This window comes from Pipra filicauda, unplaced genomic scaffold (genome assembly GCF_003945595.2).
Source record: "Pipra filicauda isolate LSUMZ 115617 unplaced genomic scaffold, ASM394559v2 scaffold273_size1055052_pilon, whole genome shotgun sequence".
In the NCBI taxonomy this organism is placed as follows: Eukaryota; Metazoa; Chordata; class Aves; order Passeriformes; family Pipridae; genus Pipra; species Pipra filicauda.
Window position 1 is genome coordinate 245216 of NW_024104391.1, and position 13290 is coordinate 258505.

Consider the following 13290-nt stretch of genomic DNA (forward strand, 5'->3'; position numbering starts at 1 on the left):
AGAAATTCCATTCTAACAACCCCAAAATAAATTGGGATTAATTGAAGATTTTAATGTACCAGCAACATTTTGGAATTTTCACGTAAGATTTTTTAAGCTAGTAGGTATTCTTCTTTGGTTATCATTTGCTAGGAAAGTGATATCATTGTGTTTTACAGTGAAGGCTTTGTTTGTACTGTGGCCAGATGGCACAGTTCTTGTAATCAGTGTGCTCATCTTGATTGCAGCACATCTTCATTGCCACCTCTTGACTGGCCTTTACCAAGTCATTATGGGCAGTGTGAACTGAAAATAGAAGTCCAGCCTAAAACTCATCACAGAGCTCACTATGAAACAGAAGGAAGCCGAGGAGCAGTAAAAGCATCTACTGGAGGACACCCTGTAGTGAAGGTAGGCAGTCTGGCTTTCTTATATAGAAGGTAATTTTTTAACTACAGTTATTGGTATTTACAATGCTGTGAATTGTTCCCTTGTGTGAAGCTTACAGTCTTTCCTGGGTAAGATTTTCTCCCTTAAATGGAACTAGTTCAATACAAAAGTTAGTTTTGGTTGCTAAAAAATTTAAAGTTTGTTACAATTACAATGTATGTCACAATTTTATGCTGTATGAAGTTTTATGCCTGTGAATGGGTTCACAGTGCAATAGTGTATTATTATTATTGTTATTGTTATTATTCACAAACTTTAAGGAGGAAGGACTGTGCATGGGGGCAGGTAAGAGAAGTCACCGTAATTAGTCGAAACTCTACTGAAATGTGGTAAAGCTTCATTTGAATCAGAAGTCTTCCTTTTGGTGTTGAAACAGCTTCTGAATACTATAAATGCCTCTTGTTCTTTTATTAGATTATTTCTGTGAAATGGTACCCATAAATTCCTTTAACTTTCTCTTAAATGTTTGTAGTAAATTAAACTTGACTATTCTATTTCTTCAGCATAAAGCAAAGATTCTTACTCAAAGTTTGTTTGCTATCTCCTTGAAAAGTAAGACATCACCTAGTTCCACTAGATTTGGAGTACTTATCTGCAAGGGCAAGTAAAACTTGTTCCTTGCCTTTCTTTTTTTGACATGGTTTCTGTTGTCTTAACAGAATCATGGGAGATTTATTGTCTCTTAGAACAGTTTTGGTCAGCTTGAAGAAAATGCAGTAGTGCAGGCAGCAGTCCTCATCGCCACACAGAGCGTGGTGATACACTGACCGTTTCCATAAGTGGTACCTGCCCTTAACAGCTGCTTTAGCTGGGTTTTTATAGCTAATGCTATATGTTCCAAATGCTACTGGCATCTAAAGTGTATTATTTAAATAGTTTGCAAACACTGTCCAATTATTGTTGAGCTCAGAATTAGATGTAAGATCCTGGCAAACTAGGCTTGGCTTTCATAAGAAAACTTTGGCATCATATTCTCTTTGAAGAGAAAGGTGTGTAGGTTTGGTGTTGTTGGAATAACTGTGTGCACAAGCTGTGACGTGCTCCTCTCTGAGCGTTCTGGTGTGTACACAAATATCTTGCTTTATGCTGGGAAGACTTCTGGATTGGTTAGGGGTAGTCACTGATGTCTCCTTTAATACCCACAGTGTCAACTGGCTCATGCAGCTTGGAAGGGAACCCATCCTCATACACTGAACATGGGGAAGATGAGGAACTGTGGGACTTCTTAGGATGCCTTGGTTATGTTTGCCACATCCTTGGGTGAAAGCAATGTCTCTCTGCTTATTCACCTCAATCTTGCTTAATGGTCTTTATCTTAACAGTTACAGAATCTTTATAAAACAATAAGAAAAAAATCTGATTACATGAAGGTTACAGCAGGGTTTGTCTTCTCCTCCAAATCCAGGATATTTCCTGTTCTTTTCCAGTAAAATGATGGTCAGAGCTTCAGTCTTAAATCTTTTGCTATAGCAGCCTGTACATTAAAAATGTATTTGAAATAGTTAGCCTCTTCCAGTAGTTGGGAGTAACTCATTACTATTGGAGACCAGAAGCAAAGTGCTAGTAGGATCGGCATAATCTGTCCCCATCCTTTCTCCTACTCATATGACAGATCTGTAGCCTATGTGACTTACACTAATGATTTTAAAAGCTATGTATTTGCACTGAAATTGTGAAATACCTCACTGTACACGAATGCTATCTTAAAACCGAGGATAGAATTTAAGTGTCTGACAGTCTCATGCGTTGTACTAGGCCTCTCTAAATTAAAATGAGTACAAATGCAAATCAGTATTCTACTTTGCAATTTGGTCTCTTCCAGCTGAATTGGGAATTAATTGTTGTGTTTGATGGGAGAGAGGAAGTTGTTATGAAACAAAGCATTGATTCGTATTAACTTTTTACTCACTGCTGGGAAAAAAAGTATGCAAAGGGCCAAATTTGGTAAAGGTAAATACTAAATATCTGTAAGCAGATGTTAAATTCAAATTGAAATATTTTCCAGTACTTCTGGAAGCTTATTACACAAATCCAGTTCACGATATGCATTACTGCTTGTTTCTGGCTTTTTTTCTTTTCGGTGCTCTTAGCTTTAGACCAGTCACTTTCATGTGTGTGATCACTGCAGTAAAGCACTCAGCATTTTCCTGTGTTAAATAACTGTGTGTTAACCAGTGTCAGAGATGAGAAGGAATGTGGATAAATAGAATAGAATATTTCAATTGGAACAGACCTACAGTGGTTGTCAAGTCCAGCTGCCACATCTTTGAGTGCCGGAAGGCCTGTGTGCTTTTGCTTCTCGCACAATTTGGTTTGCTTTTGAAAAAAATAAATTTTATAGAAAGCTGGAGTATTGAATTTCCAAACTGTGAAACCTCTGTAGTTCTGCACGTGCAGTTGATGTATTATTTAAAATAAAGATTTTTAAGATAGTACATAGCTTCAAACCATTAATCTATTAGTGCATGTCATTAGTCTATTACTAATACTGTACCATACCTGTTGCTAGGACACTAAGCTTCTGACAAATTTGGCATCATCTGTTGTGAGTACATTTAATCAGCTTATTTCCAAATGGGAGGAAATCAAGTAAGTGGAGCATCATGCTTTGCTTTGTATGTCTCTCAACTTTAAGAAAACAAATTCTGCAATGACGATCTCTTGCTTTCTAATGCAAAATGTTCTAACTAGCCGATACCTTTAATTTTAATCTCTGCTTTCTTGGGAGTATGTTCCAGTGAATTCATGTCATCCGGAACAGTTTCTTTTACCTTGGTAGAGAATCTGCATGATAAGGCTGACAGTTTTCACGGGGAAGGAATAAGTAATTTAGCAGAATGGTTTGCAAGGAGAAAGGTGGCATGTTGAACTTTTGTCATCCGAATTACGTGCAAATTTTGTAGTGCATTGCCAGGAGACATAACCTCTGAGCACTGTCTACATTTACCATTCTAATTCATAGGTTAGAGTAGGAACTTAACCCATCTACAAAGCCTTTTAAACAAGTAGCTGTCACATTTCATACAACTCTAAGTGAAAAATCATCATTGTTTGAATTTCCCACCCTTCCCCCACGTCAAATTGTACATAAATAATGTTTACACTTAAAATTTGCTAGAATGAGCTTTTACCTAAACGGGTTAAGGTTCTTCATGAGACTTCACTTGGATAATGCCTATTATCAAAACCAGAAAAGCCTTTTAGAGCAGGTGGCACATGATAAAGATCTCTCAAGGATAGTTTGGGGGTTTTTTACTTTTATATCTTAGCTTCCTGATCTAAAATGAATTTTTCTTTTTCGAACAAGAAAACTAGTTTTATATATTGTGTTCCTGCTGCTCATGTCAATTTCTGCCATTTTCTGAGCTGAAGTATTTTAAATTTAATGATAACTTTTGGTAGTAAGTTCTGTAAGCTGTGTTGTGCGCACCAAGAAGTATTTCCATTTTATCTTTTGTCCCGTTGCTAGGGAAGGTGGTGATCTACATGGCAGTCATCTTGCTAACCATATAATGTGATGTACTCAGGGACTGTTGAGCTCACAGCTACTTGTTAGCACCGTTCTGTGTGCGAGGAGTATCTGTCCTGTGGCCATTCAACACTGTGGAAGTCAGTTAGAGATGGGGTAATTGGTTCTAAAATAGATGGTGTATCTGTAACAGACACTATATAGAATCCACTTATAGCCCAAGTATGCAAGATAAACTTGGAGCAGTGGTAGCTAATAAGAATTTGCCTGTACCAGAAGTGTCTTTTTACTGTACTGTGAAAGGTTTAAGGATTCATCAGTTCCTCTGCCATAAGCAAAATTATTTCTGTAGCTAGTTCACAGTAACAGAGGAGGGGAAACATCATGTAATCCATATGGACAACTCAGCAGTACTACAGCTGAAGAAAAGTGTAAGATCAAAACTGAAAGAGATAGTAAATCTAAGCTAGTTTGTTTGGATGGCTGTGCACTGCTGGTCGATGACAAGGAAACAGTCATCTGCTGTGTGAGGGATTCAATGTCAGCTTGAAGTAATGACTGAAGAGCTGCAGTGGAAGAGAAACTAAACTAATTGAGCCGAAAAACTACTTAGAAAATTCTGAAACAGGTATGTTTCTCAAAAAGCCTGTCAAACTCCGCCTGAGTTCTGGTGGAAGAAACTATAAGCAACAAGAGAGGATGTAACTCAGCAATGTCAGAGATGATAACAATAAATTAACAAAAGGACTGTCTAAATGAGTGTATGTTTCCTGGGCTATAATTCTGTGGCTGTCACCTTTTCCCAGGTGTTCTGTGGGGTCAATGCATGTAACTACTTGACTATCAGGTGTAATATCAGAATTCTCTCTTTTCTCTATGCCCAATGAGTAGCACACTTTTTCAGTGTTTTGTGACCCTTCCCATTCTTCCTGGCTTTCACTCTTTAATTTTCATTTTTGTCTTGAATTTACTCCTATTTTGTCCATAATCAGAAGGCAGACTGTATCCCAGCTGTAATTGCCTACTGTCATTTGGTGACAGCAAACTGCCAATAAATACAGAAGGCAGAAGATAAGTATCAGTCTGTGTGAACTATGTGATGGGCTGCATTGGGAAAAACGTTGACCTTTGGATGAGATTCTAAAAATACATATCTTTCAAGAACAATTTGATGACTATTTAGGCATCTTCTGCTTCAGAATCTCATTCTCGAGGAGAAAAGACAACGCAGAAAGAATCATGTCTTGTCGATACCACCTAAGAAGTCCTTCTGCTGTGCCTTTTGCAACCAGACTTGTCTATCTCGCATTGGCCTTTTTAGCCACCAGCGCGCTTGTAGCAAATGTGGGTAGAGCCCTTCCCAAATCTTCATTGGCAAAGCCTGGCCATGATGCTTCAGAATCACCAAAATAGATAGCAAAAGCCATATTGATGCATCTACTATGTTTGAATGCTCAATCTAGAAAATGCAGTAATTGGTATGAAAAACAATAAAAATGACACACTGGATGACAGTCATCTGCTTTTTGTGTCATATGTTTACTAATTTTTTTCTAAATTAAAACCAATTTATGGGGTTTCTTTTACAGCTTATGTGGGAATAACCTATTCCTGTCCCAGAAATGCTTGTCCAAAAACTGTTCATAGCATAATTAGCATTTGGAGTTGGTATTTCGGGAATAGCAGTCTTTCCCCCCCCGGCCCCCTGCCTGTTTGGTAAAGGTTTTTTGTTTTGTGTTTTGTTTTTTTCTTTTCCAAGAGTGTAGTAGGGCAAAGTGCAGATGGACAGTGTCATGACCAGTTACATGTGATTGGCAATTCTGCACTGTGTAAAGTTGGACTATTAGTCTAACACTATTTTAGCTATTAAATTATATCCTTTTTTGCATTGTGTAGAACTAGACAGGAACAAGCTAAAATACTCTTCAGAAATGCCTGAAGTCAGTATTTAAAATGCTTTCAATCCTGTCTGCAGGCAGTGAGTGTATAGAAGTGTGAGATTTCAGAAATAGAAATCCAAGTTTTTATACCTTGAAGAATGTTCTGTACATTGTGTAAACACATGGTACCATGACCAGTAATGCACTGATATTTGCAATTTCTTGTTTGCTTTAGTCCTTTGCAGGACCTGTTTGTTTTTGTGATGACCTTTAAAATGTTTTTAGCTGGACTTGTGCCCCTACCTAATAGTTTAATAAAGTTTATTCCTTTTATATCTCACTATTTTTTTTTACAGTCGCGAAGGTCTGTACTATTTTAAAATCTTCAAGTCAGTCCACTCAATAAGTTTATTTAGTAAAAGACAAAGATACTTTTTTTGATGTACTTTTCCTTCTCAGTTGATGGAAAGGTACATCAAATAATCAGGTGATAGAAAATAGTACTGTGCTTCAGGAAGGGGAAGTAGATGTTTTGGTTTCACATACTTATATTAAAATTTTTGTAACATTATAACATTTACAGAATCAGAATGAAATAATAAAATAAATTCCCATGAGCTGGTAAGACTTTTCTGAGCCAGTGGTTGAGATATTGCCTAATAAATCTGAATGGAGTTTTCTTCCATGAATTTCTGCAGTCTCTTTGAAACAGTCCATTGAAGATTATGGGTCTGCACTCATTGCACCCCTGCAAGGCTACAAGAGATGACTGTGGTCAGTCTGATTTTCAGTAGCTTCTCTGAGCTCTGATTTCTTCATTTTATGTATATGGTTTGCTTCAAGTTTTTTTTAAATGCAGCTGTTGATAAATTCATGATAAATTGTACCACTGATGTTAGTCATTGTGTCTTTTGTTTCAAATTATGTTCGTCTTCATGCTCTTGAATCCTTGTCATCCTTTGCTTTTATTCCCAAGTAATTGCTGATAGATGTGCTGTTCAACTTGGCAGACAGCCCTTCAGCTTTTAAACCCAACAATCTTCACAGTTCTTTAGGGAAGTCACTGCACACCACTCAGAAGTGAAATCCTTGTGGAAAAATATCTGTAAAAAAAAATATTTGGTTCTTCAAAGCCTCTCTGGTATTGCTGTCCAAAAAACTCCAGGCTTGTGGGTTGCATCTCCCCTGTCTAAGGGAGCAAACCATTTAGAAGGTATGGTTTGCTTTTTTTTTCTTTAAGTTTTAAAAAGAAATAAAATAATATTTTACTTTCAAAGTGGACCGAAATTCAAGCAGTAAAGTTTCTTTTCCTTTAGGATTGTTTATGTTTCATGGTGAATTAGACCATATCTTTGCTCAGACAGTCTTCCAAAGTAAAAGGAAAAAATACCTAATTCAAGAGAACAGATTTATCTTTCTTTTCACCCTTTAGAATAGGGCCTCCATTCTTCTCTTTTGTCCTCCTTACCTTGTGACTTTGGGGATTGTTCTAAGGAATACCGAAGTCACTGAAGTGCATCCAGCTGCTGTGAGAATATCAAGGAGGAAATAACTAGTTACAACATGCTTTTCATATCAAGGTGTTGAAAAGCCTAGGAAATCTCCATCTGAAATAAATGTTTAGTAAGTGCTTGTAGTTCTTAACACAGCTCTGTGTTTCCTTCCCTGTTCATGTTTGAACTGAGGATTTTTATGTAGTTACTGGTGCATTTGGTGAAGGTAGATTGTTAACTTTGGTAAAGGAAAGACTTGATTATCCCAAACTTTACCCCTGACATGCCTTGTATTTCAAGACTATGCCCTATTTTAGGGAGGCCTATTTGTATGTAAAAGCTTTCTTTCTAATCAGCCTAGTTTACCAATCCAGTAATGCCATAAGCAGTGAATTAATTGCACAAAGAGGAAGGAGCACTAAAGTGTTGATTAAATCTTCATCTTCAATTAGCAAGCAAGAAAAGCCACATAAAAGATAAAACTTTTGAGTAGTAAGCCTCAGTAAAAGTTTGATTAAGCATGGCATTTTCCTAATATGTGCTGGAAAGTTTTGCAGGAAAATTGATTTAAAAATACAATCAAATAGGTTTTGACACTGTCTGAATGTTATTGGTATCACAGTATTGCTTGATTGCTGGGCATAAAACTTAGCTATTGAAATTATTTTTACCCTACCACCACCCCTCCCCAGTTCCATGTTTTCCCTTCAATTCAAAGACTGAAAGTGTAGGCATATGAAACCCTGGCATCAGTTCTGGATTCAGTGACACTATTAGGTGTTTGGCTTTTTGTAAATAAACTGAGGATGCTTTGATTCAGAAAAACAGACTATTTCCAAGTATACCAGTGTTGTCTGGTAAGTATCTGGTTACTGTGAAATATATATTTTCTGTTGGATATTTTTCTCAAGTTTTGTTTCGTGTCTGGATAAATAACTTTTACACCTGAATAGAGATTGGTGATACTTGGCCTGCAACAATAAATGAAAAACATGGGCAGAACCTTCTTAATTAAAAAAAAAAGATGGGGTGAAGAGGTAGCACTTTCAAGTATTAGAGACTATGAAGAGTCTTCTTACAAGTTTTTCGTGTGTTGCAAGGTTTCCTTTAGATAGGAGTATGGAACCAATGACATGTGTGCCAAATATGGTCCCAGTATTGTCTCTGTATAATCTGGAAAAGTGCTAACTTATTTTTTCCAGGTCGATGCCTCTTAATTAATGTGACCTCTCTGCTTTCCTCAGCAAGGAAAAGATTCTCACCTCTGCCACAAAATTCCAAGTTTAAATGCTGCTGTCTTCAGTGATCAAATCAATGTGTATACTGTCTAGTGTTACACATTTTAAAAAGATTTTCCATGTGTGCATTAAGAACGTAGGAATGTTTTTGCCATTTAAAGTACAACTTCTGGATGATCCAAAAGTTCTCTCATTAACTGACCATCTTTGTAGTTCCTGGGTAAAAGCTATAAACTCGGTATAGCCATGCCTGGGTTTCCTGTGTGCAGTGTAGTAATACGGCTGGAAGCACTTTGGCACAAAGCCCTTCTGGCTTATCCTGTAGTGACCTTCAGTCTTTAGCCTTCCTGCTTTAGTTTAACTTACGCAGGCACTGACCTTTGCTATGGAAACGATATAGAAACACAAAAACAACTTGGCTGAGTTTCCTCAGCAGAGCAGTGGGTGGTGGATCAGGATTCTGTTACAGAGCAGGGTTTCTAGAGGTCAGTAGTGACACTGTGCAGTAACTTACTAGTTGTCTACAGCACACTGTTTGCTGCTCCTGGGAAAGTGGTTTATCTTTTTTTTAAAGTGAAATTAGTAACTTTTGTTTGTAGTGAGCAGGTCTGGGACTGCATGTTAATGGAGTAAATGCTGGAAGGTGTACCTGAAAGTCCGCCTAGGGTTCGAGCAGTAGTTCAAGTTCCTGTCCATCTGTAAGTGACCCGTGACTGAATCCGGGGCATGCTGGTATTGTAGTGACTTACTGTAACACATCTTCATCGTGGTGATTCTGCAGCACTTGCCAGTAGGTTGTAAAATGCTTTTATTTAAATACCTATAGTCTGTACAAAGACACTGTGTTCTTATTTGTGTGTATTGTGTGTTCTTTTCTAAGGTGAAATAAAGGTTCGGATACCATGTCTTCATTATGTATTTGAACAAAGCATAGTGTATGTTCTTTCAAGTTAATTATGTAGGTATTTTCATTGAAAAACAATTAGGAATTTTGTTCTACTGACTTAAATGTTTGGGCTGTTTAACATATAGAATTGTGCATAAAGCAGACAAGGTAATAACCCTGCTGTCAATGAAATTAAGAACAATCAACATTTTTTTGAATGAGAACAAAACTGTATAAAAAAGGAATGCATTTTAAATTCCAAAATATGTAATTTTTCCTGATTTGAAGTTGATTTGGGGTAGTAAGTCTTCTTTGTTATTCACAAGACAGGTATTGCATCAATAATGGCAATTCAGGCTCCAAATACGATTTTTCTTTTGGAGGAGAGATGACACCATTCCTAGGAGACAGAAGGTAGTTCAGATCCTATGATGATTCAGTCTCCAGCGGGGACCCAGTGTGGTGGGCAGAAAGTTCTGCTTTACTTCTTTTGTACAGGGAGAGACATCCAAGGCTTGCTCTCACCAGGATTAGCCATAGAATGGATTTCAGAACACTTCGATACCCTTCAGCAAACTGCTGAATTCCCTGTAGTTAGATATAGTGGGGGAACTTCCAGGTGCATTAATAGAGTACTCCAACACTGTCTTCTCAGGAGTGGTGTGACATGGGCTTTCTTTAATTCTGTTGTGCTACACAGTGTGTTGGTTTCACTATGGCCTTTGAGTGATTATGTAATAGACACTACATGGGATGTGCAGGGCATCCTCTCCATGAGCCAGCAGATCATTTCCTACTGAAGCTTTGGCTCATTGGCCCCCACAGGCTCTTATCTTTGATTACAGACACTGTAAATCTTTGATTTACTTTTGCAGAATCCATGGCATGCGTGGAGTTGTCAGCTTGCTTATTACACAAAATTTTACGGGAAAATGTTAACTCTAAAGCACAAATTTGTATAATAAAGGTTGAGGGGTTTTTATCCACATGTTTTTGACAGTCTCTCCAGCTCCCCGAGTTTCACTAGCACATCAGGCTGTCTCAGTAGCATCCACAGCCAATTAGGCTTACTGGCTTTTTGCTGTAAATAGGGCTGTTGGAAACACGAGGACACTGTGCAGCCTGTTCATTGCTTGCTTAAGGCTGGGATATGTTTCCCTTTAATGTGGCTCTGTTACTGCGATCAGGCCCTGAATTATACTCTCTGCTGTGGGAAATAGGGGTTGTTCTCTTCTTCCCCACCCCTAGCTTATTTAGTTGCCACATGTATTGCACACATTGTTTATATTTATGGCTTTACAATGTTTTTTCTCTTTTTATTTTAAACCTTGAATAAATGCAGTAAATTATCAGCAATGCAAAATATACATTTTTGAAGTCTCTGCTACCTTGCCAATGTGTTACTACTCTCTACCTAACCGTATTTTTGTATATTCCAATACCTTTAAGAGGACATCATTGCAGATCCTTTATAGCAATTTATTTGAGACAAAGCTATAATGGAAGCATCTGATTGACCTAGTTCAGGGGAGGCCTTGTTGGCTTTCTGTTTGTTTTGGGACTGGTTTGCACTAGCATGGCTTTTAAGTATATATGAAATTTTCAGGGGTTTGTCCTGATGTTATTACAGATAATTTTTGGGGTGCCATATTTATATGCTTCGGAATTATAAAATGCATCGATTTCTTCTAAATTACTATAAAAGTGTATTCTGTTGCATTACAGTATTTTCCTTGTAGTCTTCTTGGGGCATCTTGTTTTTCATTTAATTTAATATATAAAGCAGAAGAAAATTGACTGAAGGTGATAGTGTGTGGGTCTTGTGGGGTTTTTACTTCTTCTGAAACTGTAGTAAAATAGTTTCAAATGTCTACTTTGATACAGAGGTGTACTGCCATGCTGTATGACTCAAGCACACAAGCTGGTATCACAAGAGCATCCTGCAGCAAATGCACGTTGTAACCTATTGATATATAACTAATCTGTGGTGGAGTGGGCATTTTGTGTCGGACTTGCCTTTCCCAGAACATGCTTTGCATAAACCAGGCCCTGTATTCCATAATGAGATTTCAGGGTGAGGACAGATGGTCAAGAATCACAGAGGGAAAACTAGTGTTAGACATGGCTTTGAGCAACTCAAATGTAAATGGTCGTAGAGTCTCTCAGGCAATAACAGTGCAACTGCTGGCACAGGGAATGTTTCACTTCCCTAAATTAAACTCCTGCCCTGTGTAGGCTTCTGTAGAAGATGTTTTCTCCATGGACTGTAGACAGACCAGCTTAGTTTTACAAGTATCCCTACCACCCCTCCTTATCTCTCATATCACCAGTATCTCTAGAACTGCTGTGTACAGACCATTGTTTGGGAAGGGGAAAATAGCCTTAATTGGAAATTAGCTTTGTCACAGTGACCGCATTTGGAACTTAGTCAAAATTTTGAATAGGTCTGGCTTGTAATTTTTATAATTCCCAGTATTAGAGTGAACACACTAACGTCACATCTAGGCTGGATTCCATTGTGTTAAGATTTAATTTTAACTCTGAGGAAAATGGATGATGCAGTCACAGTGTTGAGAACTTGTGAAAGATGGCTGCTGTAAATGCTAAACTAATACATGTCCTAAAATAATTCAGACTAATAGAAAATATTAAAATATTCGTTTGATATTTAACAAAAAAATCTTTTGGAAAGACATTGGAGTCCTGCATCAAGTATAAAACGGAATTTGTGCATGTGTATGTATTTCATTGATGTAACAGTCTCTGTGATCCACTCTGATCACAACACTAAGAGGAAAGTTCCTTGTGGTCCAGTTGTGTTCCTGTAGTTACAGATGAATGGAGAGAAACCTGTCAGTACACTGATGGCCACAGGAGATTCTTTATATCTACTGCAACATTTATAAGTGCTTGTTTATCACATTTATTTACATGGGAAGCAACTCTGATTATCTAGACTGCCTCCACTCAGTGTCAGAAGGGTTATTTTGGTTTGGTTTGTTGGGTGTTTTTTAGCTGGATTTAGCAGTGTTTGTACTGAGAAGTCCAGGGAGAACAAAAAGATGTTACATATTGACAAAGACTTTCCAGACTTCTGTTGGAAACCAAACTTCTGTTTTTGATTGAGAAAGCTCTAATAAAAGTGATAGGTCTGGTAGGCGCTGTTGAAGCCATAACTTGAATATATAAAGCAGGCATTCATTTGGTCCATAAAACTTCCTGCCAGGAGTAGTGCACCAGCAGTGGGCCTTCTGATTGCTGATGTGGGTGTGCTTTGGGCTGTTGTGCTGCTGACTACTGGCGTTAAATTACTCTTCTGAGTAGGTTAAATTGACATGTTTTGTTTGGTTTTTAAGTGTTAGTTCTGTAAAGAGCTTGGATAATATTGTTGTGTGACCAAATAACTCTCCCTAGAGACAAAAATATTGACATGACAAAACCACGTTTAAAGAATGACTGTCTGGCCCTGCCTCTGGTTTGAACATAAGTTGATGTCAAAGTCAATGAAACATAAATTTGCTCCAGTGCAGTTTAGAAATTATATAACTTGCAGCATGCATCAATCTGCCAATTGCAGGAAGGTGAAGTAAAATGGATTTATAAGAAACATTTTATAGGCTTCAGTTTTAAAATTGCAGTGTCTAAAGGAAACTTTGGTATTACTATTGGCTACACTCGTTTTCTTAAATCTCCTGGATAATATTACCGTTGTACTATCGTAAAACGAGCTTTTTCTTTTAGAGTCAATTTATTATTTTTTCTGATGTTTCAGTGTGTTGTGCCTAGAATTACTGCTGTTAGCTCAAGCAACAGGTGGTTTTATGATAACTGAATGTATTGGTGGCTAGATGTGTATTTAAGAAAAGGAGAGATGTATGAATCAACATTTGCAAAA

The 13290-nt window shown here is 37.5% G+C and overlaps 1 protein-coding gene across 8 annotated transcripts in view; it reads left to right on the forward strand.

The window, feature by feature from the left end:
• The window catches only part of NFATC3 (nuclear factor of activated T cells 3), a 65120-nt gene that overhangs the window by 25607 nt on the left and 26223 nt on the right, over positions 1–13290 (forward strand). For all 8 annotated transcript variants that reach the window (XR_005563989.1, XM_039382515.1, XM_039382517.1 and 5 more), the window contains one exon: positions 228–390. Coding sequence is in view for 7 of the 8 variants with exons in the window: in XM_039382515.1 (XP_039238449.1) it covers positions 228–390 (163 nt within the window). In the remaining variant the exon portion in view is untranslated. The remainder of the gene's footprint in view (positions 1–227; positions 391–13290) is intronic.